General features: G+C 52.4%; 1 protein-coding gene across 2 annotated transcripts; it reads left to right on the forward strand.

The window, feature by feature from the left end:
* The first annotated feature begins 194 nt into the window (after positions 1–194).
* On the forward strand, positions 195–23736 carry ATP8B2 (ATPase phospholipid transporting 8B2). 2 transcript variants are annotated; one of them, XM_012791193.2, is made up of 28 exons: positions 195–371; positions 2746–2813; positions 5020–5078; positions 5406–5519; positions 5636–5734; positions 6002–6063; positions 6162–6234; positions 6499–6569; positions 6821–6900; positions 7886–8044; positions 8297–8385; positions 10052–10248; positions 13504–13712; positions 15987–16030; positions 16419–16584; positions 16745–16933; positions 17076–17191; positions 17886–18050; positions 18136–18247; positions 18388–18493; positions 18637–18781; positions 18977–19160; positions 19314–19537; positions 19796–19879; positions 20197–20442; positions 20576–20714; positions 22816–22946; positions 23175–23736. In XM_012791193.2, the coding sequence occupies exons 2-28, from the start codon at positions 2783–2785 to the stop codon at positions 23451–23453; spliced, it is 3573 nt and encodes a 1190-aa protein (XP_012646647.1). In that variant the 5' UTR covers positions 195–371; positions 2746–2782; the 3' UTR covers positions 23454–23736. The 2 variants fall into 2 exon arrangements, with proteins under 2 accessions (XP_012646647.1, XP_012646646.1); XM_012791192.3 differs by lacking the exons at positions 195–371; positions 2746–2813 and adding an exon at positions 3393–3716.
* The last annotated feature ends 3985 nt before the right edge of the window (positions 23737–27721 follow it).

Below are 27721 nucleotides of genomic sequence, written 5' to 3' on the forward strand. Positions count from 1 at the left end.
TTCCTGATTTTTCTTTTTATAGATGCGGAATGGACGTGTGTGTGTGCCGGAGGGGCCGGCCTGGCAAAGCCAAGCCTGGGAAGGGTCAAGACCCTCCCCCTGCCCCGCACAAAGATGGCGGCGCCCTCCTTCTCTCTCCCTCACCCCTCCCCAAAACCCCCTCCCGCCCCCCGCCCTCTCCCGCCGCCTCCGTCACTTCCGCCCCGCCGTGGCCGAAACTGACACAAAGTAGCGGGCCGAGGCCCCGGGGGGAGCGGGGCTGCAGCTGGGGGGCGGGAGCCCGCGGGGAGCCGAGCCGAGCGCCCCCGCCCCAGCCCCCGGCATGGGCAGGACAGGGCCGCCGGGCCGGGCGCCGAGCGCGGAGCGCTGAGGTGAGGCGAGGCGGGCGGGGGCGGCCCCGGGGCGCGGGCCGGGAGGGCAGAGGGAGATGCGACTTGGGGCTGGAGGGGCCCGGGAGTGGGGTGTGGACGCGGGAGGGCGGGGGAGCGGAGTCGGGAGCCGCGCCGAGGCGGGGCAGGGGAAGTGGACGATTGGCGAGAAGCGGGTGTCGGGGTGCCTGAGGATGGGGGAGACCGGCAGGCTGTCCGCAGGATGGGAGGATGGGGTGCTGACGGGGCGCGTGGAAAGCAGGGTTAGGGGCGGGGAGTGCCAAGGAGAAGCTTGTAGAAAACCAGAGAGGGGAGAACCGCCTAGAGAGTTGTGGGGGTGAGAGGAGTAATCGGGGTCCTAGGGTTTAGGTGCCCGGAGAACGGAGTTTGGGGCTGGGAGGCTTTGTCTCGGAAGGTGGAGGTCTCTGTGCCTTAGGAAAACCAAGGGTGCCAGGAGGAGAGGTAGCTTTGGGAGCTCAGAGCTGTGGAGTGAGTCCTGAGTTCTGCCCTTGGTGATGGAAGGTGGCTGGAGCTGGTGTTCTTTGCAAGTGAGCTGGGGGTCTTGGATTCAATTTCCTCCTGTTTTCCAGACCTACTATCCTCCTCTGAAAGAAGGAGTTAGGCCTCGGGGCTCTTGGTTGGAGGGAGTAGGGACCAGACCTATAGAAAGAGCCGTTTTCCTTCATGGAGCATTGCCTCCTTCCCAGGGCTGGCTATTTTTATCCCAAATGTGGCCGCAGAGGGGGCTGGGGCAGGGTGACGGGGCAGGGCGACGTGGCTGATGGGCCTGACCTGTTCAGAAAACCCAGGCTATGTGAGACTGGGAAGGAGAAGTGAGAGGGGGTCCCTGTTCCCAGGCCTCCCTTCCCTTTTATGCCGCCCGCCCGCAGGGGATGAGCCCTGGGCCAAGCCTGCTTTCAGTCTCCCCAGGGTCTTAGAGGTAAAACAACTTTCCTGGTGGGTGTCCAGATTCCTCACTCCTGATGGCATGCAGCTCCTTCATTAACTCTTTCATAGGACTCAAACCCAGTCCTCTGATAGTGTTTCTTGGTTGCCTCCCTCCCCAAGGGTGGTGCTGGCTTTGGAACCTGTGATGCCCACCCTTACATCCTTTCCTTTCACCTCTCCCTCCACACCCACCCTCCCATGACTCATACTCTAGACTGGGTGGAGACCCTGGCTGGGGGCCCTGGAGGAGGGCTTGGCATCTCTAAAATGTGGATGAGATTTTTCTTCCTGAGCCAGGCACCCTTGCCTGCCATAGTGGGGAAGGTCAGGGATGGAAAGGACTTCTGGCTTTCAGGATTGCCTGATCTGGGGTCAGGGAGGGAGTCTGAGGTAGTGAAGGGAGAACTGGTGTGGGTGACTGAGCCGTGGCCAGAGTCTGTAATTATAGAGGTTGGGCAGACAGGCAATTAGTATCTCTTGGGGCTGACAGGCTGGTGGGGTGTGCCCAGTAGGCTGGAGGCAGGGGAACCAAGGAGGAAGAGGTGGAAGGCCCTCCACTCAGAGGAGGAGGTGACAGGCTGGCAGCTTCCCTTGGGCCAGGCTGGGGGATAGGGATGAAGCTCTGTGACCCTGTCTTGTAGGCCAGGCCTCATACCTATCTAGGAGAAAGAAAAGACATGTGGAAGGAAGCAGAGGCCTGTCTGAATGATGCTACCTGAGCCTACACCCAGTGCCACACTGGCCGGCCTAGGCTTGGGTTGCTAGGGGTGGAAAGACCCCTCTGCTGGCCCAGAAGGGGGCTGGCCCAGACTGAGAGGAAGTGGTTTGGGGACTGTCTGTGCAGGAAGTGAGGGCCATGCCTTTAATGTGAGCTCCCCTGGAGGAGGTGATAATGGAAGCCCCAGTAATGAGGGGGATGGGGGAATTGTAAGCATTTCAAGAAGTGTGGAGCCTGCCCACTCTATTTCCTGATGCCCTGCCAGGTGTTTCCTGACTTATAGTCTTTCCACCCCACCCTTTGGGGGAAATTCTGCTTTCTAGTAAGCACAGACACCAGTCATTGCCACCAGGAAGGCACATGGGAACATCCATTGTCCCTGGGATGGATGCCTTGAGAGCTGTGTCCCTCTTCAATATCTGGCCTGTTCTCCTTTCTCCCTTCCCCTGCAGGCCTTGGTTCCTGTAAACTCTCAGTCTCCCCATGTTACCCAAGGCGGATGCATGATGGGAGGCGCCCTGCGGTCCCCTCTTCTTTCTCAGGGACCCATGAGGGCAGTAAGAGAAGAGAGTGTTGGTGGAGCTAGTGGGAGAAGGCTGGGGGAGGGGCAGGGTCAGAGCTGGAGAAGAGAACATCCAGAGGGCGCCTGATGAGGGGAATGAAGGGTTACCCTCTGCTTCCTGACCTCACTCATCTGTCACCTTCCTGCAGGGACTCCCATGGGATTGCTGGGACCTTGCTGGGTGAGATGGCACTGTGTGCAAAAAAGCGCCCCCCAGGTAAGATAGGCAAGGAGAGGGGATCCCCGGGACCATCAAGGGTTTGCGTTGTTATGGCTCGGGAAGCAAAAGGAAAAGGGACAACTGGTACGGGTCTGAGGACGGGTAGATTAAAACCCCTGCCCATCTTGGGGGTAGTCTAGGACACCGAATTCTTCCGCTTGATCCCAGAGCTGGGCTCTCTGCTGTGACGAGGCTGAGCACCAGCCCCCACCCGAACACCTGCACTCTTATCTTGGGGCACCTGCAGCTCCTGATCTCGGGCCTAGGGAGCTGTGTTCTCAACTCCCCTCGTCCTCTCACCTCCTTTCTCCCCTCATTTTTCCATCCACCTGGCTCTCCTCGTTTTCCCGCGGGCGGGGTGGGGGATGAAAGCGGTTGCCCGCGACAACGCTCTGCAGTCCGCTCACCCGCATTGGCCCGGCCCGGGGTGGGTGGGTGGGGGCGGGGCCTGCGCGCTGGCTTTCGCCTACGCGGCGCGCTGGCAGGCGCTGCCCCTGCAGTCGGGGGAGCGGGCGGGGGCGGAGCCCCGGGCGTGCTCACCGCGTCCCGGGCCACTCAGCGCACGCTGGCGCCCGCTGGGGGCACTGGGGGTGGTGGTGGCTGCGGCGCAGTAGCTGAGCTCGGGGCGTCCCCGAGCGCAGGCGAGCGCAGGCGGCTGAGAGGATGGCCTGGGCTGCGAATGGGGCGCGCGCCCTTTGGCCGGGGCTCCCCTCTGAGCGGCCACAGCTTCTTCACCTCCCTGGGGGTCCGCCCCGTCGGCGCCGCTGAGGCCAAGGACAGACAGTCTGCTCTCCCCCGCTCAAACCGGGATCATGACGGTCCCCAAGGAGATGCCCGAGAAGTGGGCCCGGGCTGGGGCGCCTCCCTCTTGGAGCCGAAAGAAGCCCTCTTGGGGGACAGGTAACGGGAGGCAGCGCCTGGCAGCTCTCCTGCGTCAGTTATTTCCCCCCTCCAATCCCCACATTCACTTATTCGCAGCCTCCCCAGCCTTCCCTGATCCTTCTTGCAGACCCAGAGATGCTGGCTCCGGAGGGTCCAGTCCCTGCCTTCTTTCTTTGCGTGATTGCGTGATTGGTCTTTGGTGATTGCGCAGTGGACTCTCTAGGGAGGTCCCAAGGGGGCCTCTCTAGGGAAGTTTCTGGAGTAAAGTGGCTCAGAGGCAGAGGCCACTATGGCCTGGGCTTTTGTTACTGCAGTGTGCTCTGCAGGGGTCTTGGGGGATGGTGTTGAGGGGTCTGGTATGTAGTCTTTGGACAGATATAAGGCATTATGTTTACTAAGTAAGTTATTACTCCCTTTTAGAGCCTGAGGTCACGGTGACCCTCCGAGGAGATGGGCTTCACAGGACAGCCCCTTGTTTTGACTTGAACTTGAACTTGGTGCCTGCAGTCCCAGACTGGTGGAGGTTCAGGATAGATGTAGCTAGATAGGTGTCACTGAGAGACAAATGAGTGAGCCCTTTAAGGGAAATGTGTGCAGATGGTACAAGAAAGGTTACAGTTAGAGAGCAACTGTTTCAATTACATTTCATTCCTCCTTCCTCCCTCTCTGTCTCAGTCTGCATGACCCATATCCCTGACCCCCCCCCCACTTCTACTTGAAGATGAGCTTTGAAATAAGGTGATGTCATTGTGGGCCAGTCAGAACTGCTGCTGGTGACATGTGACAAGCAGAGGCTCCTGTAGGGGGGACTGCACGTGGGGCTGGGATGCTGCCGCAGAGCAGCTCCAGGGCACAGTGACCCTCCTTGCCACCTTCCCTACCCCCTGGATTGGGGGAGAGCAGTACCATGGCTAGATCTGCAGTGGTCCTCAGCAGGAGGGAAGCTTTGTGTCTTCAGTGCTACTCCTTGATTATGACAATGGATGAATTAATAGCAGCAAAAGAGTCTGTGGATCCTCAAGACCATTAATGGCTAAGATTGCTCCAGAGGGGTGAGGGAGAGAAACTGAGTGCTCCCAGTGGAAGACCTTGAAGGTTGGTGGTGAGGAAAAGAACACATCCTGTTCTGCGACTGTAACCTGCAGAGCCATGTGGTCTGGCTGGTGGTGAGAGGCAGGCTAGAGGAAAGAATTTAATGACACCTCAGGTGTGGAGCTAACTCCTTAAAACTATATTCTGTGGAAAGAACCAGGGCCCCCCCACAAAGTGTTGGTGCAGGCCTCAGTTTGCTCCTCCTGACTTCAACATCATTCTGTTGCAGAAGAAGAAAGGAGGGCGCGGGCTAATGACCGAGAATACAATGAGAAATTCCAGTATGCGGTGAGTTGGAGCACATGAGTTGGAGAGGGGAAAGGTGCAGGGACTTCCAAGGTTGGGAATGAGAGCCGACTAGGAAGAGTGCTGGAGGGAGGGGAAGACAACTTCCTCGGCCATTCTCCATTTGTTGGTGTGCTGAATTTTTCATGCCTTCACCTGTCGGTGACCCCATGAAACTCCCATCTCTTCTCCTTCCACCCTCCTACACCTGGTGTTTGCAGGTTTTTAGGGCAAAGGTTTGGGGAAGTACAAAGATAGAGGAGGCAGCCTCCATCTGGCTCTGGGCTGGGTTTGGAGGCTGCCTCATTATCTTCTCTCCCACTGCCACAGAGTAACTGCATCAAGACCTCCAAGTACAATATTCTCACCTTCCTGCCTGTCAACCTCTTTGAGCAGTTCCAGGAAGTTGCCAATACCTACTTCCTGTTCCTTCTCATTCTGCAGGTGAGTGACCTGTAGTAGATCCTTTGCAACCCACAAAGCTGAATAAAGCCAAGGAAGGAGAAGGTCTAGGGAAAAGAAGGCATCATGTGGGGCATGCTTCTCTTTCCTCTTTTCAGTTGATCCCACAGATCTCTTCCCTGTCCTGGTTCACCACCATCGTGCCTTTGGTTCTTGTCCTTACCATCACAGCTGTTAAAGATGCCACCGATGACTATGTGAGTTGTTTTCATTCTTCTACTTTTTCCCACTTGCCCTATCCCCACCCCCAACTCACAGACACTTCAACTTAGCATAATTTCTTGGTGACTTTGACATCCCTTACCTGGTCCATGTTGTCTTTGCTGAGGGTGGGAACGAAGAGGGGGAGAGTTGGTCTGTGAATGGGAGTATAGAAGGTGTTACCTAGCATGCTGCGTTCCACCGATCATGTAATTCCCTTGAAGCGGGAGAAGGTGTCTTACCTTTCTCAGTTTTCTTCCCAGTTCCGCCACAAGAGTGATAACCAGGTGAATAACCGTCAGTCTCAGGTGCTGATCAATGGAATGTGAGTGCCTGTTGGAGACAAGGGCTCAGGAGGAAGGGGGTCCTCTGGGAACCTCTCTAGCTACTGACAGCCTCTTCACTGTCTTCTCGTTGCCTCAGCCTCCAGCAAGAGCAGTGGATGAATGTCTGTGTTGGTGATATTATCAAGCTAGAAAATAACCAGTTTGTGGCGGTAAGGGACAGTACCCCTGTAGGCCTGTAGGGTTCTTTGGCAGAAAGGGATAAGTCTTTCTTGATTTACTATTTCCTCTTAAACACCAGTGGAAGGAAATTTTCTTGAGTGGGGGACTTCTGTGTCATGTTAACGTGCCTGGGACTGGCCATTCATAAGCTTAGAAAGCAAACTAAGAATACTTAGCAGAAGGAGAGATCATCAAAGAGTGCATTGGGGGCAGAGGTTTGGGTATTTGGACTTCTCATTAGGTTTTCTCTCTAGGCGGATCTCCTCCTTCTTTCTAGCAGCGAGCCCCATGGGCTGTGTTACATAGAGACAGCAGAACTCGATGGGTAAGTGGCATGCTCAGTGTCAGCCCTCTCCTCTGTCTCCCTGTGGGTAAAAAGACTGTCTTTGAAAGAGGTTCCCAGGTCTGCGCTCTGTCTAAATTTGGGAAACTTAGGGGTAAGAAAGGCTTAGGATGTAGCCGTATTACCCACCCGGTATTTGCTGGGCTATGCAGTTATGTCTTGTGGTTAGGTGCCCCCAGGTAGAATCTAGAGGAAGGGGAGGGAGCCAGGACTCAGGGATACTGTCTTTCCAGAGAGACCAACATGAAAGTACGTCAGGCGATTCCTGTCACCTCGGAATTGGGAGACATCAGTAAGCTGGCCAAGTTTGATGGTGAGTAATCTTGGAGAAGCAATCTTCAGGTAAAGGAGGTCTTAGGTAGAGGAGTTGGGTTAGGTTTTAGGGTTTAAATTGTACCTTTTCCTTTTGGCTTCTTTTTGCTATGATTTTCTAACTCTGTGGACTTTTGCAGGGGGAGGGGAGTGTTGGGGATGGCAGGTGCTACTATGTGTTTTTTTTTCTTTTTTTTTACCCCTCACTCTTTTTTTTCTTTTTGAGACAGAGTCTCATTCTGTTGCCCCGGCTAGAGTGCTATGGCATCAGCCCAGCTCACAACAACCTCAAACTCCTGGGCTCAAGCAATCCTTCTGCCTCAGCCTCTCGAGTAGCTGGGACTACAGGCATGCGCCACCATGCCCGGCTAATTTTTTCTATATATCTTTAGTTGGCCAATTAATTTGTTTCTATTTTTAGTAGAGGCGGTGTCTCGCTCTTGCTCAGGCTAGATTCGAACTCCTGACCTTGAGCGATCCACCTGCCTCAGCCTCCCAGAGTGCTTGGATTACAGGCATGAGCCACCGTACTGTGTGGTTTTGAGTTGATTATTATTTTAAGGGAGATTCCTGGCTGACAGTTCCCCACTTGCTGTGCTTGTCGAGAGTAATTCAGCTTGTTCTTTTTGATTATTAGCTTGGAATAATGCTACATGCTCCCTATAATAAGACAAACTGTATACAGAGTGTTTAAGAAAAAGTTAATAGCCACTCCTTCCCTCAACTTCTACCCTACTTAGGTAGCCGTGTTAACTGATAGTTCAGCATGTATTCATCCACACTTTTACACATGTTTATACAAATGTATTAGTTCATGCTGCCTCATTCTTTTCCTGAAAAGTTGCAGTGGTTCCTGCTCCCACCAGCAGTGTGAATGGGCCTGTGTCCTTATGTCCTCTCCCTCGGCTGCTTTTTCTCTGTTTCATTGTTTTGTGGTCAGGCTGCAGACTGGACCTTGAGCAGCGGGACTCTTGTCTCTTATTCAGGTGAAGTGATCTGTGAACCTCCCAACAACAAGCTGGACAAATTCAGCGGAACCCTCTACTGGAAGGAAAACAAGTTTCCCCTGAGCAACCAGAACATGCTGCTGCGGGGCTGTGTGCTGCGAAACACCGAGTGGTGCTTCGGCCTGGTCATTTTTGCAGGTGAGCCTCCTAGCATCCGAAGCAAGAAGGGTAAGTGTTAGTGACTCAGCCAGCCCTCCCTCAGGAGTATGGGATGAGTCTGAGTGGGCTGGTAGAATACGTAAAGTAAAAAAACCTCCAGCCCAGAATATAAGCCTCTTGTCCAGCCAGCGTCTTTGTTCCACCCTGATGTCCTGCAGTCTGGGGACCAGGGGAGAAGCCTAGAGGTGGATTTGTTATTTGGTTTTCCTAGCCCTTCTCATTCTTTTCTAGGTCCCGACACTAAGCTGATGCAGAACAGTGGCAGGACAAAGTTCAAAAGAACGAGCATTGATCGCCTGATGAATACACTGGTGCTCTGGGTAAGACTTCTCACATCTGGTTCCCTGCCCCTCCCCTTCTGGTTTTCCAGAAAAGCAAAAGGAAAAGTAGTTCCTTTTGCTTTCATCTCTCTTCCTTGGTCAGTAGTCTTCAGGTTTGGCTTTAAAGCCACCACCAGGTCAGCTACTCAAAGGCAGTGTTTATTTCAGGCTCCTTTTAGACTTGGAAGATGTTATTTAAAAAAACTTTAGGAACGTGCATGAATCAACACTTAAAGAAAGCTAAAACAAATCATCCCTTCTCTGAATTCCAATTACGATGATGACTTAGTGCAACATGTGACCTTCTGTTTGCTTTTGCTAAGGACAAGGAGGCCTTCATGGGGATGGAGAAGGAATTGAAGAAAAATTTCCACTTGGAAGATGGTTAGCAGGGTCTTTTCCCCCAACTTCTAAGAATGAAGGATCCCAAAGGAAAAGTTTCTGTTTTAGTTTTTTGGCAGTTCCTGAATCCTTCTCTTGTTTAGCTAGAAATCTGAGCTCCTTGTTGGGCATTCCTCCTCTTCTTGTACCCCTACTGCCTGCTGCCTGCCCCCTACCCACATGCCAGCTTGCAAAGGCTGGAGCCAGCCTCTGGTGAGACAGTTTCCACCCAGCTTTAAATGGTTTGCTGATACCCAGCCTGGGGAAAGTGTGGTTAAGTCTATCATGCAGAGGCTTGTTTCGCCCCCTGGTGGTCATTGGGCACCAGGCAGGTGCCTGTTTTGTTTCAAAACTTCAACAATAGAGGCAATCTTGGAAATAGATGTTGGAAGCCAGACAGTGGCCTCAATTTTTTCCTTTTTTTTTTGAGACAGAGTCTCACTCTGTTGCCCGGGCTAGAGTGCTGTGGCGTCAGCCTAGCTCACAGCAACCTCAAACTTCTGGGCTCAAACAATCCTTCTGCCTCAGCCTCCCGAGTAGCTGGGACTGCAGACATTCGCCACCATGCCCGGCTAATTTTTTCTATATATTTTTAGTTGACCAATTAATTTCTTTCTATTTTTTAGTAGAGACGGTGTCTCACTCTTGCTCAGGCTAGATTCGAACTCCTTACCTTGAATGATCCGCCCACCTCGGCCTCCCAGAGTGCTAGGATTACAGGTGTGAGCCACCTTGCCCGGCCAATTTTTTCCTTTTAATCACCAAAACTTTTTATGATCCTTCTTCAAACACTCCAAGCTTTATAAGATTTTTGATTAATCAAGAAATCTGTCTACATTTATGAAAATACAGTTTGTTTCCCTGGTTTTAACAAAAAGGGCATTCTGTAGGAGATAATAAACATTATAATAACTTTGCATTTTTGTTGGCTTTTGGAGGCTTAGCTGGGGAAAGCAAAATGAGTAATTTACAAGTTTTTTGGTATTTTAAAAGTAGCTCACCCCCACTCTTACCGTAACCTTTGAGGACTCCTGAAGGTTCTGGGCTGCCAGATTGGGAGCCAGTCAACTACTTCTGCTTCCCCATCACACAGACGGGATAATGTTCCAAGAGCAGTCCACGTGATTACCCGAGACAGACTAGAACCTGCCGCAGTTCTGAGCTCCTTCCAGTAGAGCACGATGCCAGTTTAAAGATACCTGAGCTTTTGGGGGCTCAGGGTACAAGTGGTGACTTGAGGGCTTTCTCAGTGTCAGCCTGGCCCCTGCTTCTCATTCCTCCCCAGATTTTTGGATTCCTGGTCTGCATGGGGGTGATCCTGGCCATTGGCAATGCCATCTGGGAACATGAGGTTGGGGCGCGCTTCCAGGTCTACCTGCCCTGGGACGAGGCGGTGGACAGTGCCTTTTTCTCTGGCTTCCTCTCCTTCTGGTCCTACATCATCATCCTCAACACCGTTGTGCCCATTTCGCTCTATGTCAGGTACGTGCTTTCTTTGCCCCAGGGTCTTTCCAGGGAGCCCAGCTGGTCCCTTGGAAGACTTTTCTTGTCTATGATCATGAAATCTTTGAGAAGGAACTTGAAGTCCTCTTCTTCCTGTACTGTGAGCATTTTATGTTATCTGTTTATCTTTGTGTGCAGAGCAAACTTTTTACCACAGTTTCCTGGAACTTGGGACTGTATTAGAGCAAAAGCCATACTGATTTATTCAGCACATATTTATTGCTTGCCTACTGTGTGCCAAGAAGTGTGCTTAGGTGCCATGGCACAAACAAAGATGAATTAGAAATAGATCTCCTCCCCTCTAGGGGCTCCAGTGTAATAAAAGAAGAAAAATCTAAACACATTATAAAACGAAATAGGAACAAGTGCTATAGAACTCATTCTACCTGAAGTCTTCTGTGTGAAGCAAAGGGACACAGAATTGTGTGAGGCGGCCTCTGCCTTCAGAAGCAGCCGTTGGGTTGGGGAGGGGCGATCGGAACATGTCAGGCTGGGTTATCATTGGAAGGCACAAAGCATCAGGAAGGCTGGAAGACCGTTGCTCCCTGTGCAGCTAATCAAGGGGGACCTCCCTGAAGAGGTGGCAGTTGCTCTGGGTTTTGGGTGGTGACAGGGATGGGTGAAGGTGGAGCCACAAAGAAGAGGAGAAGAGGGCTGGAAACAAAGGCATGGAGGTAGGGACCTGGGCATGGCTTATGGAACAGTTTGGCCGTGCATGGGCCGTGAGTGAGGAGCTGTGGGAGGGAGAGCTGGAAACATCAGCCTGCTCCTGATTGTGGAGGCTTTTCCGGCTTTGCCTGTGCACTCTGTATTGAGCCATTAGAGGTTTTGAGAAAAGTGAAAGAATGCATTCTAAAAAAAGTCTGAAGAATGCTTTAGGAAGTGTGTGCAGCATGAATAGGATCAAGGAGACATCTGGGATATTTGAGGTAAAGAGAATGTTAACGGTGACTGGGCCATGGAGAATGAAGGGGAGGAGGGAGGAAGAGGAGGAAGAATGGCCGGGAGAAAGAAACTTTCTTACTTAGTGCCTTGCACTGGAGATAAGGGGATCTGTGATGTTTTTAAGGAAATGTTTTATAGAGGTGCTCCGAACTCTTCCTATCTTCCGTCTTTTTTTCACACAGATTTTTTTTTTCAGACTATTCCCCCAAATAGTCCTCAACTCTCCCCACCAGCTCCCAAATCCTAGTCTGATGATAATGAGTACAAGACAAAGTGCTTCTGTGCTGAGGAGTCCAGTCTGGGCTTTCCTAGTGCATGAAGAGAAGAGTTGGAAGGACCTTGGTTTAGTCCTGCCCTCTCGCTGGGCATGTGACCTCAGGCAAATCCACAGTTACTCAGGGCCTCACACTATTTCAGTTTTCTCCTGTAAAATAGGAACAATAATACCTGTTTCACCTTGTTTGTAGGGATGGCTTGATAAAAGATACTGTATTAGGGCTGGGTGCTGTGGCTCACATGTGTAATGCCAGCACTTTGGGAGGCTGAGGCAGGAGGATCACTTGAGGCCAGGAGCACAACACCAGCTTGAGCAACATAGCGAAAACCCTTCTCTACAAAGAATTACAAAATTAGCTGGGCATGATGGTACAGCCATAGTCCCAGTTACTGGGAGGCTGAAGCAGTAGTATGGCCTGAGCACAGGAGTTCGAGGTTGCAGTGAGCTACGATCATACCACTGTACTTCACTCCAGCGTGGTCAATAGAGCAAGACTCTGTCTCTAGAAAAAAATAAAATAAAAAGATGCTGTATTGGAAAATACATTGTAAAAATTAAATTACTGTACAAATACTGGGTGGTATAGCATGTTCATCATTATCATTGCAACTCCAGTTCTACATTACTATTTTTTTTTTTTTTGAAACACAGTCTCACTCTGTTACCCGGGCTAGAGTGCTGTGGCATTATCCTAGTTCATAGCAACTTCAAACTCCTGGGCTCAAGTGATCCTCCTGCCTCAGCCTCCTGAGTAACTGGGACTACAGGCATGTGCCACCATGCCTGGCTAATTTTTTCTATATATATTTTTAGTTGTCCAGTTAATTTCTTTCTATTTTTTTTTTTTTAGTAGAGATGGGGGTCTCACTGTTGCTCAGGCTGGTCTCAAATTCCTGAGCTCAAACAACCTGCTCGCCTTGGCCTCCCAGAGTGCTAGGATGACAGGCATGAGCCCCCCAACCCGGCCTAGTTCTGCATCACTATTGAAAAATGTTTTGCTTTTTGTTTTCCCATCTTTGGGCTTTGCTGTTCATGTTTTGTATCTAAGTTCACTTAAAGCCCCTGGTAGCAGCCTAAGACAGTTTCTGAGTCTTATCAGGTTAAAGGGTGTATGTTTTTGGGCATGAGGGTGACGAGCTGTATGCAGGAAAGGCTATGAAGATGTTTCCAGCTCTCTTTTTGCCTGGGAACGAGGTCCTGATAGGACCCTTAGCTAGGTCAGAAGCAGGGTTCCAGGAATGGTTCAATTGTTCAGTGGTACTGGATCTACACTCGGGGCCCTTTCTGGAAAGTTGAACAGCCTACATCCCAAGTGCCGATTAGCAGGAAGAGGACGTGTGCAGACCTGGGGGTGTGGAGTGCACTGTGCTGCCGTACGCTGGTGCCATTGCCCAGATTCTCAGGCCCCTCTCCCCTGCGGAGTCAGCGCCCCAGCTTTGCCCCGCGTTCTTTCCCGAAAGCCGCAGAGTCAAGGTTGTGGGGCCACCCAGGGTGGAAGGAGTGTGCTCCACCTGTGCCAGGGCAGGGAGGAGTGGGCTTTAAGCTCTCTCCGTTTTCCTTCCCCAGTGTGGCCCCTCTTTGGGGTGGCGTCTGTGTTACGGCAGGCACAGCACCCTCATTATTTCTCTCTCTTTTTTTTCTCTCTCCCTATCTTCTTGCACTTTCTCTTGTTTTTCTCTGCATGGTTTCTGTATTATTAGTCCTGAGGTAAGAACTGGTTGAGTGCCTCGTCTGCAGTCCCTTTGCTCCTCTGCCTGTGCTGTCTGACCTGCCTGCCCAGGCCCTTTGCACCCTTTTGTCTGGAGAACGTCAAAGGGTGGGGCGGGAGCTCCTCTGCCGGCTCTGTCAGCTGGCTCCACCTCCAGGCTCTCCCTGCCCTTTCCCGCCCAGGTTCCCAGGTGTCTTCTCCGTTCTCCGTCTCTCCCCAGGCGAGGGCCTGTAGTGAAGGCCCGTGGGTGTGGGGTGCCTCCTCCCGTTCCCCAGCCCAGCCTCACCTCCTGTCCCCTGTGCAGTGTGGAGGTCATTCGTCTGGGCCACAGCTATTTCATCAACTGGGACAAGAAGATGTTCTGCATGAAGAAGCGGACGCCTGCGGAGGCCCGCACCACCACCCTGAACGAGGAGCTGGGCCAGGTGGAGTACATCTTCTCCGACAAGACGGGCACCCTCACCCAGAACATCATGGTCTTCAACAAGTGCTCCATCAATGGCCACAGCTACGGTACGTGGTGCCACCTGGACCCGGGGGGCTTGCATCTCGCCTGGGAGGACTGGAATTCAGGCTCCCACAGACGTCTGGACGCTGGGTTTTTCTTCCTTCTTACTTGGGTCTGAGGGGCCTTAAAAAGGTCCGTTCTGAGGACCACAGTTTCCTGCAGCTGTTTTCTAGCACTTGCCAACCCTGAGCCTGGCCTGACTTGAATACTGTGTTTTCTCCCTGTGCCGGTTGCTCTCCCACCTGTCCTGCCTTCTGCCATCCTGGGGTGAATGGATTTTATAATTCTAGCTGTTGGATTTTGTGGATTTGTTGCTTTTCTTGTTTTTCTGTGAAGCATGTGCATTGGATGTGGGAGGTAAAGGAGTATGTCAGTTGCTCTGGTCACTCCTTTTTTTTAAAATTTATTTTTTATTTTTTGAGACAGAGTCTCACTCTGTTGCTCAGGCTAGAGTTTCGTGGCGTCAGCCTGGTTCACAGCAACCTCAAACTCCTGGGCTCAAGTGATCCTTCTGCCTCAGTCTCCCGAGTAGCTGGGACTACAGGCATGCGCCACCATGCCTGGCTAATTTTTTCTATATATTTTTAGTTGGCCAATTAATTTCTTTCTATTTTTTAGTAGAGATGGGGTCTTGCTCTTACTCAGGCTGGTTTTGAACTCCTGATCTTGAGCGATCCACCCGCCTCGGCCTTCCAGAGTGCTAGGATTATAGACATGAGCCATCAGCCAGCCTGTTCACTCCTTTTATAGCCCTCACTGTCTTGTTTCTTATAACTCAGGTTAGGTTTTAGTCTCTGTTGCTCCACTGCAGGGAAAAAAAAAAAAAGAACCTGAAGAGACTAAGAGATGAGACAGGAGGAAAGACATCACAGCGGCCGGGCGTGGTGGCTCATGCCTATAATCCTAACACTCTGGGAGGCTGAGGCAGGAGGCTTGCTTGAGCTCGGGATTTCAAGACCAGCCTGAGCAACAGCTAGACCCCGTCTCTACTATAAATAGAATTAGCCAAACAACTAAAAGTAGAAAAAATTAGCCGGGCATGGTGGTGCATGCCTATAGTCCCTGCTACCTGGGAGGCTGAGGCAGGAGGATTGCTTGAGCCCAGGGGTTTGAGGTTGCTGTGAGCTAGGCTGACGCCACGGCACTCACTCTAGCCTGGGCAACAGAGTGAGACTCTGTCTTAAAAAAAAAGAAAGACCTCACAACCAGATCTACCGGGTTTTGGAGTGATTGTTTTCTTCCTGTTGAAAGTCCCCCAGTTATGGGGGAGGTACCAATTCTGGCAAGTGCCACTGCAACACAATACTCAGAGAACCTGAAGTTTTCATCTCTGGGAGAGCAGAAACTTACTGTTGGCCACTGCTGGTTCTGTCTGGTATTTTAAAGGAACGTTGGGTGCTGCAAATAGGAACTGAAAGGGTAAACTTGTTAAACCCATTAAATCCTGTGATTGGTTGGTATTTTCCTGTCATTGTAAGAGACTAACTGTGGGGGGAATGTCAAAATACTTGTATAGTTTTAAAATTTCATAAATAAATGTGAGCTGGTTTCCCACACATAGACAAAAAAGAAATCCATTCTGTATCAGGAAACAAATACTGAGAGTCCTCCTTTCGTCCTCCCCTGTTGCCTCCCCCTGGTCTCAGCCCCAGGCAACAGGGGAGCTCCTTAGCTATTTGCAGTGAAGCCCAAGATACTGGCCTCTGGGTGTCTTGGCCAGGTGGGACCTTGGCCGCCCTGGTGGAGTGCTAGACTCTCCCTGTGTTGCTGCTCAGGGCGCTTGTGAGTCTCTGGAATATGACTGTAGTCTTCCCGGTGTGGCCACGCTGCAGTGGCCTGTGGCTGAGCTGCTGGGGTGGCCTGGGCAGTGTGTAGGGGCTGACTTCTGTGCAGAGTGTGAGCTCCGCTTGCAACTGCTTTCTGGACTAACCTGCACCTCACAGCCAGTGCGCGAGGCTTCGTGGCACAGCCCTAAAGGGTGCAAGGAGGCCTGGGAGCCCTGTGTGGGGGACACATAGAATTGGGGCTGCCCTGAGGGGAGAGCCACTGGGAGAGGGGGGCCAGGGGTGGGGTAAGCACAGCCAGCATCCTGGAGTTCTGGGACCCTGGTTGCCTGCTGCCTCCTGTCCCATGGCAGTGTGAGCGTGTGTGACATCTGCTCAGTGATTAAAGCTAAATGTTCAAGTGCCTGTGGGGGTTCCATATTGGAGGCTTCTCCCCCTTGCTCTGGAGATCGAAAGTTCTGACATTGTCTCTCACTCTGTCCTGGCTGTGTGTAGGTGACGTGTTTGATGTCCTGGGACACAAAGCTGAATTGGGAGAGGTAAGAACTTCATAACTCTACGTGCCAGTGAAACAGGGTGCCTGACCGGGAACGCTCGGTGTAGTCAGGAGTGGTGTGTTGTCTGGGCTGGAAGCAGAAGCTGCTTGGAGAAATGGGTGATTGATTGATTAATTGATTGATTATTTTTAATACCCTCTTAAGCCCGTGGATCGTACAACTCCCTGCAAACTGCCAGGAGGGCGGCGGGAAAAGGGGCAGAAATGGGTGTTTTAAGGAAGAGTTGGTGACAGAAGTGGGAATTTTGAGGTCCACAGTGGACAGGATCTTGGGTTCTCTTTACCGAGAGTTGGGAGAGCAGGGACAACCGCTGTCCTGGGGGGCAGCCTGGCAACCCAACCTTTCCTAAGACCCTTCTTCCCTGTTCTAGAGGCCTGAACCTGTCGACTTCTCCTTCAATCCTCTGGCTGACAAGAAGTTTTTATTCTGGGACCCCAGCCTCTTGGAGGCTGTGAAGATGGGGGACCCCCACACACATGAGTTCTTCCGCCTCCTTTCCCTGTGTCATACCGTCATGTCAGAAGAAAAGAATGAAGGTGGGCCGAGGAGCTGGCTCGCTGTCTCCCCTGACCTGACTCGTGGCCTTGGACTCTGCTGTGCTCTGCAGTGCAGCTGGGCTCGGGCTTCCTGGGTGGAGCAGGTGGCTAAGAGGGTGGCCACTTATCCCACGCGTGTTCTTCCTTCCTCCCCACCCAGGAGAGCTGTACTACAAAGCTCAGTCCCCGGATGAAGGGGCCCTGGTCACTGCAGCCAGGAACTTCGGTTTCGTATTCCGCTCTCGTACCCCCAAAACAATCACCGTCCATGAGATGGGCTCAGCCATCACCTACCAGCTGCTGGCCATCTTGGACTTCAACAACATCCGCAAGCGGATGTCGGTCATAGGTGAGGCCAGGCCTGGGGTGCTGGGGGCATTTGGGGCTTGGAATGGGGGAGGCGTGCCGGGTGACTCCTGTAGATACGTTTAGGTTGGCATCTTTGCCTGCCTGAATTTTCCTACCACTTTCTCTCTCTGCTCCATTACTAGTGCGGAATCCAGAGGGGAAGATCCGACTCTACTGCAAAGGGGCTGACACCATCCTGCTCGACAGACTCCACCACTCCACCCAAGAGCTGCTCAACACCACCACTGACCACCTTAATGTGGGTGTGAGGAGAGGGGGCCGCCTGGGGCTCTGCTGCTCTCAGTGCTCAGGGAGGAGGGTGGGATGTGTGGCTTGTTTTGTTTTACTGTATAGATTTATTTTTTTATATACAATTTTTTATTTATTTAATTTTTATTTAATCCTTCGCTACTAATTATTTTATTTTTCTATTTATTTAATTTTTATTTAATGTATAAGTTTAAATTTAAGGTATATGACATTTTTTTAAAAAATGAATTTAAGGGATACAAGTGCAGTTTTGTTGCAGGGACATATTGCGTAGAATAGAGGTGAAGTCTGGGTTTTTAGTGCTACCATCACCTGAACAGTGCACATTGTACTTGTTAAGTAACGTCTCATGCTACAGGAGACAGTGCTCTCCCTCACCCCTGTCCCTCCTCTCAGCCTCCTTCAGTGCTCTGACTCCGCACTCCATGCGGCATGATGTTTTGATCCACTGATGCGCAGTGAGGTGATTACTACAGTCAGGCAAATTAACACACCAGCCATGTCACATACCTCACATAGTTACCTCTTTGTGTATGTACGTGTGTGTGTGTAGTAGGAGCACCTGAAATCTACTCTCTTAGCAAATTTCCAGTACACAGTGCAACAGTAAGAACTGTAGCCTTCATGCTGTATGTTAGCTCCCTAGACTTACTGGGGTGTGAATTTCCTGACTGTGCCTCCAGGAGTACGCAGGGGAAGGGCTGAGGACCCTGGTCCTGGCCTACAAGGATCTGGATGAAGAGTACTATGAGGAGTGGGCTGAGAGACGCCTCCAGGCCAGCCTGGCCCAGGACAGCCGGGAGGACAGGCTGGCCAGCATCTACGAGGAGGTCGAGAGCAACATGATGGTATGGGCTGTAGCGTGGGCCAGGGGTGGGCAAGGAGGGGTTGTGCCTGAGATTCTCGTGCCAGGGACCCTTGTGGTATTTTCAGCTGCTGGGTGCAACAGCCATTGAGGACAAGCTTCAGCAAGGGGTTCCAGAGACCATTGCCCTCCTGACGTTGGCCAACATCAAGATTTGGGTGCTAACGGGAGACAAACAAGGTGAGAGCCCAGCAGGGCAGAGAAATAGCTTCTGGACAGTAGCCTGTTGGACCCCCCGTGTGGAGCCAAGGACGTCAGGCAGGAGAGTGTGCTGACCTTTTTGGATGCCTGTCCATAGCTCCTGCGTTCTCTCTTGGTAGAGACGGCTGTGAACATTGGCTATTCCTGCAAGATGCTGACGGACGACATGACCGAGGTGTTCATAGTCACTGGCCATACCGTCCTGGAGGTGCGGGAGGAGCTCAGGTAAACAGGAGGCCCAAGGGAGGCAGAGGCCCTGCGCTATGCTAAGGGCTCAGGCAGGGGTTTCTGGACCCTTCTTAGTCGCGAGTTCCTATTCCCCACTGCTGTCCTGGAAGACCACTGCCATTTCATTTTCACTTTCGTAGGAAAGCTCGGGAGAAGATGATGGACTCATCTCGCACTGTAGGCAACGGCTTCACCTACCAGGAGAAACTTTCTTCTTCCAAGCTCACTTCTGTCCTGGAAGCCGTCGCTGGGGAGTACGCCCTGGTCATCAATGGCCACAGCCTGGTAAGCACCACCATCCTTAGCTTGGGCGGTATCTTTTGAGAGAGCACTTATCTCCTCCAGCTTTTATGTTAATATCTTGTTCTCATTTCCCCTGATTTCAGAGGGGGCTGTGGTCTTACAGGGGCGGGGAGGAGCTGAGACTCCCAGCTATCTCCTGGGAAGACTGTGCCTCTCTTAGGTCTCTCTGTGTTCCAGGCCCACGCACTGGAGGCAGACATGGAGCTGGAGTTTCTGGAGACGGCCTGTGCCTGCAAAGCTGTCATCTGCTGCCGGGTGACCCCCTTGCAGAAGGCACAGGTGGTAGAACTGGTTAAGAAGTACAAGAAGGCTGTGACACTTGCCATTGGCGATGGAGCCAACGATGTCAGCATGATCAAAAGTGAGTGTGGACTATGCAGGTGTGTAGGCTGGGCGGGAGGATAGGCAGGGGCCCACTGAGGTCTCTGGACCAGGGAAGAACGACAGGGGAGGGGAGCTGTAAGATCTAAAGTGTGTAGCCATCTTCACCTTCTTGTCATCTCTGTCTCTGCAGCGGCTCACATTGGCGTGGGCATCAGTGGGCAGGAAGGGATCCAGGCTGTCCTGGCCTCCGATTACTCCTTCTCCCAGTTCAAGTTCCTGCAGCGCCTCCTGCTGGTGCACGGGCGCTGGTCCTACCTGCGCATGTGCAAGTTCCTCTGCTATTTCTTCTACAAGAACTTTGCTTTCACCATGGTCCACTTCTGGTTTGGCTTCTTCTGCGGCTTCTCCGCCCAGGTAGTAAGCGTTCCCGGTCCACTGTGGTGCACATCTGTAAGCTCTTTAAGGGCAGAGGTTGCGTCTGTCCTGCTCATTGCTCAGTCCCCCAGAGCCTAGCTATCGTCTGGTACATACATTTAAAAAATGCTTGTTGAGAAGTGGAGAGGGAGCTCGAGAGAATTTCGTAGGGCTCCCTGTGACACCAGCTGTCTTCCTGTGCCTGATTTGTAGGGAAGGAAGGTTGCATACTCCTCTCTTGCTCCCTTTCTCTTCCAGACTGTCTATGACCAGTATTTCATCACCCTATATAACATCGTGTACACTTCCCTACCAGTGCTGGCTATGGGGGTCTTTGATCAGGTATGGGGGAGTTTGATGATTAAGCAGGATGGGGGAAGGCCATTGCTTGAAGGAGTCACGCTGATGTGTTGGATGCGCCATTGTGCCCACTGCCTGTGGTCACTGGGAAGGCAGTTCTTTCAGTGGGGGAGGGGTGGCTGTTTCCCCCTCTCAGCTGCAGCTGAATAAAGATGCATTGGGTACAGCTGGCTTGAGGTTGCTTCTAGCTGCCAAAGACTTTGGGAAGGAGGAGGCAGGGGCAGAGTCTGCCCTTGGCCATCCTGAGTCAAAATGGCAATTTCTGAGGCCTCCTGTGCCACGTGGCCCTCCCCACACAGGATGTCCCTGAGCAGCGGAGCATGGAGTACCCTAAGCTGTATGAGCCAGGCCAGCTGAACCTTCTCTTCAACAAGCGAGAGTTCTTCATCTGCATTGCCCAGGGCATCTACACCTCCGTGCTCATGTTCTTCATCCCCTATGGGGTGTTTGCCGAGGCCACCCGAGACGATGGCACCCAGCTGGCTGACTACCAGTCCTTTGCAGTCACTGTGGCCACGTCCTTGGTCATTGTGGTTAGCGTGCAGGTATGAGGCAGTCTAGGAATTTCTCTCTTCTCTGGAAGGAGTGAGCCTCCTGTCCCTGGGGCTGCCCTGGGCACCCCAGTTCTGTTTCTGAGAGGGGAACGGGGTTTTTAGTAACTACACCTACTTTTTGCAGATTGGGCTGGACACAGGCTACTGGACGGCCATCAACCACTTCTTCATCTGGGGAAGCATAGCTGTGTACTTTGCCATCCTCTTTGCCATGCACAGCAACGGGCTCTTTGACATGTTTCCGAACCAGTTCCGGTTTGTGGGTAAGTCCCTGTGTCTTCCTGTTGAATCAATGAGGAATCAAAACTGTTCTGGGACTCACAAGGTGGGCAGCCAGTCTGCACATCGTGAGCATTGATTCAGTACTCCTTAAGTGCCCTATGTTCGGTGAGGTGCTATGGGGATGGCAAGGTGTATCTGACCCAGGCTCTGCCCCAAAAGAGCTTCCATCAGTCCTGGGAGGTCAGGGCTCCAAAGGGTTGGGGGGTTGTGGGCTTTGCAGTTAGCAAAGTCATGCCTTTGGGGTGGCCAGGGATAGTTCCGGAGAGAAGGCTGCTGGGAGTGGAGTCAGGCCTGGGGAGTTAGGTTCCAAGGTGGAGAGCTGGAGGTGTTTGTAGGGACTGGAGAGTGCTCCAGCTAAGGTGGGCAAGAACCGCCACTGAGGCTGGGTGCGGTGGCTCACGCCTGTAATCCTAGCACTCTGGGAGGCCGAGGCAGGCGGATTGCTCAAGGTCAGGAGTTCAAGACCAGCCTGAGTAAGAGTGAGACCCCATCTCTACTATAAATAGAAAGAAATTAATTGGCCAACTAATATATATAAAAAAAAATTAGCTGGGCATGGTGGCACATGCCTGTAGTCCCACTACTCAGGAGGCTGAGGCAGGAGGATTGCTTGAGCCCAGGAGTTTGAGGTTGCTGTGAGCTAAGCTGACGCCATGGCACTCTAGCCTGAGACTCTAGCCTAGTCTGAACAAAGTGAGACTGTCTCAAAAAAAAAAAAAAAAAAGAACCGCCACTGAGAGGCAGTGGGAGAGAGGCTGGGAAGGTGGGATATTCAAGGTGTCAAAATGCCAGGCTGTCAGGATTGCGTTTGACTTGCCAGGAGTCTTTTAGAGGAAGAGGTGACAATCAAAAGATTGCTTGAGAAAGGTAAAGGTGGCATCGAGGAAGCCACTGTAGTGACCAAGTGTGAGGCTGTTCAGAACTGCTGCCCGGGTGGCCGTGGTGGGTAGCAAAGAGGGGCTGGTTGGGAGGTATGAAGTGGGGGAAGCATTTGTGAGTCCTGGCATTTGCTTTAGATCTGTTCGTTCATTCATCCCGTGGGCATCCCATCAACGCCTGCTATGTGGCCCGTTATTCTGGGTGCCAGGAGTGCAGCAACTGACCAAGCAGGCAAAGCGCTTGCCCTACCGAATCTTACGTATAAGAGACAGATAATTTACAAGTACATAGGTGTAATGTCTGGAGCTAATAAGTCCAATAAGAAACATCAAGTGGGGTGGGGAGTGACAAGCATGGTCAGGAAAGACCTCTTGAGGAAAGGACGAGTTGACAGAGAGATCTGAATAGAGGGAAAAGGGAGCAAGCCTCCTGGCTGTCTGGGAACTAACGATTGGAAAGTGGAAACAGCAATAAGAAGGCCTTACGTGGGGGCTTGGGAGGAGTGGAGGAAGTTGGGGGGTAGGGGTGCGTATGGGGACAGGGATGAGAATCAGTCTGGACCATTTAAGCCCTTATAGGTGAGAGTAAGCACTTTGAATTTTAATTTAAATGCAATAGGGAGCCATTGGAAGCTTTGGAGCAGGGTTTTGAGTTGACTTAATGTTTTTAAAGAGTCACTCTTGCTGCTTTGTGGATAATAAAGTATAGGGGCAAGGGTAGAAATGGGGAGACCAGTTGGAGGCTACAGCAGTAACCAGGTGAGCATGATGGTGGCTTGGATAGAGTAGAAAGGTGGAAAGACTTCAGAGATGATTTGAGAATGAAACCATCAGATTGCATGTGGGGTCCGAGGAGGGGAGAGAGACAGGTCAGGATTGACTGTGTGGTTTTAGTCAGAGCAACATGGACCAGATTTGGAGTGGAGGAAACAATAGTTCACTCTTGGCCATGTGATATTTGAAATGCCTGTTAGATGTTACCAGAGTTGTTAAAGAAGCAGGTCTGGAGTTTCAGGGGAGAGTTCAGAACTAAATTTGGAGATATACATTTGGGGGGTTGGGCAGGGAGAAGAGGGAAGCCAGAGATGACTTAGGTTTTGAGACTGGGGAAGTGGAGCCGCCCCGTATAGGCCCGGGGAAGTCAGGGGCTGGCCTTCTGTCTGCCTGGTGACTCCTGGGGCCCCTGACTCTTCCCCACCCCCAGGGAACGCCCAGAACACTCTGGCCCAGCCCACAGTGTGGCTGACCATCGTGCTCACCACGGTCGTTTGCATCATGCCTGTGGTCGCCTTTCGGTTCCTCAGGCTCCACCTGAAGCCCGATCTCTCCGACACGGTAAGAAGCCGGGCTGTCCGCTTGGGGGATGGAGGAAAAGGCGGGAAAGGGCCCTGGGCGAATGCTGGTGCAGCTGTTTCTGAGCTGTGCGACTGCTCAGTGTCCCATGTCAGTGGCGGTCACCAGCTCCTCTGCGGGACAGACAGCCTGTGTGGCTGAGGAGGTCCCGGGTGCTCTGGGTCCCTCTTCTGTGGTGGTGTCTGACACTACCATGCTAACCCCCTCCAGGTCCGCTACACCCAGCTGGTGAGGAAGAAGCAGAAAGCCCAGCACCGCTGCATGCGTCGGGTTGGCCGCACCGGTTCCCGGCGCTCTGGCTACGCCTTCTCCCACCAGGAGGGTTTTGGGGAGCTCATCATGTCCGGCAAGAACATGCGGCTCAGCTCCCTGGCGCTGTCCAGCTTCACCACCCGCTCCAGCTCCAGCTGGATTGAGAGCCTGCGCAGGAAGAAGAGTGACAGCGCCAGCAGCCCCAGTGGCGGGGCGGACAAGCCCCTCAAGGGGTGAAGGCTGGGATGGATCCCTGTGCCGGGTACCAGAGAACGCAGGGCCGGCTGCGTGCCGAGGGAACAGTCTTGGAACTGCTGGTCCTCGCTCCTTCCTCCCTGCTGGCCTCACCAGGAGTGGCTGAGGGCCCTGCCACCAGCTGGGGAGGTGTGGGGAGCGGGCCCAGGGGCAGAGCCGGGGCTGGGGAATCAGGAACCAGCCCCAGAGAGGGATCAGATGTGGAACCAAAAATAAGAAAAAACTGTGAGAGATTGGGTCTGCCCCTGCCCTGCCCGGGAGCCTACAGGGAGACTGTAATCTCGTATTTTTTTACTCCTACTCCCCAAAGGGGCCTAGCGCCCCTGTTCCTGAATTACACAAGAATGTATCATGCCGGGAAGCCAGAGACCTGCTGGGGCCTCTGGGCCCCTCACATTGTGTGTGTCTCTCTTTGGTTTGTGTTGTGTCCAGTTTGGTTTTGTCTTTTTTATTTGGCAGGTGGAGGAGGCCTTTATGTGACTTTTATGTTGTGGTTGGTGTCTTAACTCTCCTGGGAAGAGGAGGCTGGCACACACTGGGATGCCCTAGCCCAGCTGGATATAGAATGGTTTGGGAGGAGCCACCTCCCTTGGGTGTCCTTGCAGTGGCTAGTGCCCTTGCGGGGCAGAGGGGCTGACCCGGGGGAGGTACCGGTCAGCCAGAGGGTGTCAGGAGAGTATGAAGGAGGGTTTGGTCCTGTCTCCTTCCTCACCTTGAGAGTAAAGTGCTACCCTCTGCCCTCAACACACACCCACACCAATTCCTGGATTCCATAAGTCCTGCTGATACTGGGCTGGACCCTGGGAAAGTGGCCCCATCATTCTCAGTGAGCTAAAGCTGGGTATGAAATTTGGTCCAGAAAAAAAGAAATAGTTTTAAAATTTAGCCCCAAGTTCATTAACAGACTCCATTTTGACTCCCCCTTTCCCTCCTCATCTGTTGCTTTCTTGCACCTACACCCCAGGACCCTGAGGCAGGGCTGAAGGGGAACCTGGACTCTTTGCCCCCTTCTCCTGGTGAAGGCCCCACCCCTCCAGGCCCGCGTCTGGCAGGAGGTGGTGCAGTCCCAGTACTGGGCGGTGGTGGAGGAGGGTGAGGCTGGGCGGGAGACCGCCCGCGCAGTGCCTGGCGTGTTCTGGACAGGACTCCGTGGGAGCCTCAGCACAGCCTGTCCCTTTTCTCTACCCTCCACACCTATGAAGCTGTTCCCCAAATTAGGCATTTTCTAGTTAGTTGCTACCTGATCAGCCTTGGGAAGAATCCTTTCCTCTTCTTTGGTAGTGTGTGGGGGGCACTTCAGGAACGGTGTGGAGCTGGGAGTGGGGTGGGGATTTTATGTGCTCCATGCGAGAGCCCCAGAGGAGCTGGCGGTGGGCGGCAGGGAGGTGGGGGTGGGGGCAGGGGAAAGGGGAAGTCTTCACAGGGAAATCCCTTTTGGCCGCACAGTTTACAAACCCAGTATCATGTCTGTCTGTGTGTCTCTCAAGGTGAGAGTCTGATTTTTATACCAAAGAGGAAATGATTTTTTTTCATATTTGGTTTGTCTATATTATATAAATATATATATATATATATAATATACAGTTATATATATATTATTTTTTTGGTTCTCTCTCGTTTTTTAGGGAGGGAGGAAAGTACCAAGTTGCATTGAGCTGTAATTAAGGAACATTCTGTATAATTTATGACACATTTCTATACTTGCAAAAGTTATATCATTTTATGGATATAAGAGAAAAATGCTTTTTATAAAATTTCAATTTCTGAGAAGTGTGTGATTGTCTCTTTTCTGATGTGTAATCAAGACTGGTGGTGAAAGTAAAGACAGATGGAAACTGTCTCTTAAATGTAATTGAGTGGGCAGCTCTGGGCTAAGGTGGACGAGATGGCTCTGACTGGTGGAGTGTGGCAGCTCCTCTATTTGCCCGCCTCCTGGGACCTGAGCTTTAGCTGGCAGATAGGGCAGTGGGTGGTCCTGAGAGGCACGTCATAGGGACTTGGTTTCAGCTGATGGCTAGGTGCCTGGGACCTTTCCAAACACAGGTCCCCCTCTCATTCCTAACATATGCCAGATGGGTGAGTGTGTGTAGGGAGAGCACCAGGTAAATAAGGTTTTTTTTTTTTGAGACAGAGTCTCTTTGTTGCCCAGGCTAGAGTGAGTGCCGTGGCGTCAGCCTAGCTCACAGCAACCTCAATCTCCTGGGCTCAAGCAATCCTGCTGCCTCAGCCTCCCGAGTAGCTGGGACTACAGGCATGCGCCACCATGCCCGGCTAATTTTTTCTGTATAAGTTGGTCAATTAATTTCTTTCTATTTATAGTAGAGACGGGGTCTCGCTCTTGCTCAGGCTGGTTTCGAACTCCTGACCTTGAGCAATCCACCCACCTCGGCCTCCCAGAATGCTAGGATTACAGGCGTGAGCCACCACACCGGCCCATTTTTTCTTCCATCTTTGTGTAAACACACCTCCTTTGAGGCTCCTGCCACTCAGACTCCCCACTGTCTCCCCTCCCTGCCGCAGGCATCCCTTGAACTCCTTCCTTCCCTGCACTCCCTGAGGACTTGGACACCTGTTTTATTGTCTTCTGGCCCCTAGTCCTACCATCATTGTCGTCCCAGTGCCTTCCCTGACCATGTGGGTGGCAAGTCTGTCTGACTCTAGCCTTTCTCCTCTGGCCTCCTCACTTCTAAGATCGTTCACCTCCGCTCCACGGAAGCAGCACACACGCACGCACGGGCGCCCCTCGGCCCTTCTACCCTCCATGTGCACTCGCAGGGCAGACTACGGCCACCTCCCTCTTCCTGGTCTCACTTCCCTTCTGTGAGCCTTCACTTGCTTCCTAGTGCGGCTCAGAGCCCATAGGTCTGACACCTGTCGCTCTGCCCAGGAACATTGTCCTACAGGGAGCTGAGGAATGCAGGACAGCACAGCACCCCCAGGGCAGAGGAGACGGCCACGGGCTCTCCCTGTCACTCAGCCGGGCAGCGCTGGCATCTCTCGCTGCCTTCCTTCTCCTGCCTCTCCCTGACTATTCTTAACTTTCACCCTTTCCTCAACCTTCCCACCACCTCCCACCCTACCATCAGCAGATGGTTCTGCCTCCTACTTCACAGGGGAAAATAACTTCTTCAGCTTTCCCTCTCACCTACAAATGTCACTGCACACAGACACAGGGCCCTTCCCGCCTCTGCCTGGGGAGCCGGGCCCTGTGCACCCTGCTAGCCCTGGCTCTGGCCCCTCCTGCCTCCTGCCTCGACACCTTCCTTCCCCTCCACCCATCACCCTCCCTTCACCTTACCCTCATATCCTCTCCGTTCCTTCTCCCCTTCACCAACTACTATGTTCAGTTCTTTTGCTCACCCATCCGCACCCCTCACCCCATCAACTGTGTTGTGATCTGTGTCCATCTTATGAGCCAAGTGTCTCAGAAGGAGCCTCCTCTTCCCTACCTTCCCCACTCCCTGCAAGCTGGCTTCTCCCCCAGCCCCTGCAATGCTTTCACTAAAATCACCTTTGACCTTCATGTCAGCCAAGTCCAGTGGGCATTTCCAGGTCTGGTCTTACTTGCACTCTTTTAGTTCTTTCACTTTGTTGGCCACCTTCTCCTTGAACCTCTGCCCTCTGTCAGCTACTTTAAAGCTTCCGTCGGATTCCCTGCTGCCTCTCTGGCTGCCCTTCTGTCTTCTTCCTTGGAGCTCCTTCCTCTGTTCTTTCCCCCCAGGGTTCCACCTCTGGCTCTAAGCTCTTCTGGTCTGTGCAAAGTCCTTGAATGTTCCCTTCCAAACCCATGGTGTTTTTTGTTTTGGGGGGGGTCTTATTGAAACAGAGTCTTGCTTTGTCACCTGGACTAGAGTGCAGTGGCATCACCACAGCTCACTGCAATCCCCAACTCCTGGGCTCAAGTGATTCTAATTTTTTTAAATTTTTGGTAGAGATGGGGGTCTTGCTATGTTGCCCAGGCTGGTCTCCTTGAACTCCTTGCCTCAAGGGATCCTCCTGCCTGGGCCTCCCAAAGTGCTGGGATTATAGGCATGAGTCACATTTTGTGGGTTTTTTTGGTTTCTTTTTTGTGGGTTTCTTTGTTTATAAACTCTAGGCCTTAGGAAATGTTTGGGAAAGACCTCCCTCTCTCAGCCCAGCAAGATAAAGTCTACACCCTCCCCAGCTGGGTGCAGGACAGGGCAGCGCCCGCAGCTCACTGAGAACTGAAACATTTCCAGGAAGGGTTGGGAAGGCCAAACAGGAGATCA

Source organism: Microcebus murinus, chromosome 2, assembly GCF_040939455.1.
Source record: "Microcebus murinus isolate Inina chromosome 2, M.murinus_Inina_mat1.0, whole genome shotgun sequence".
NCBI classification, from domain to species: Eukaryota; Metazoa; Chordata; class Mammalia; order Primates; family Cheirogaleidae; genus Microcebus; species Microcebus murinus.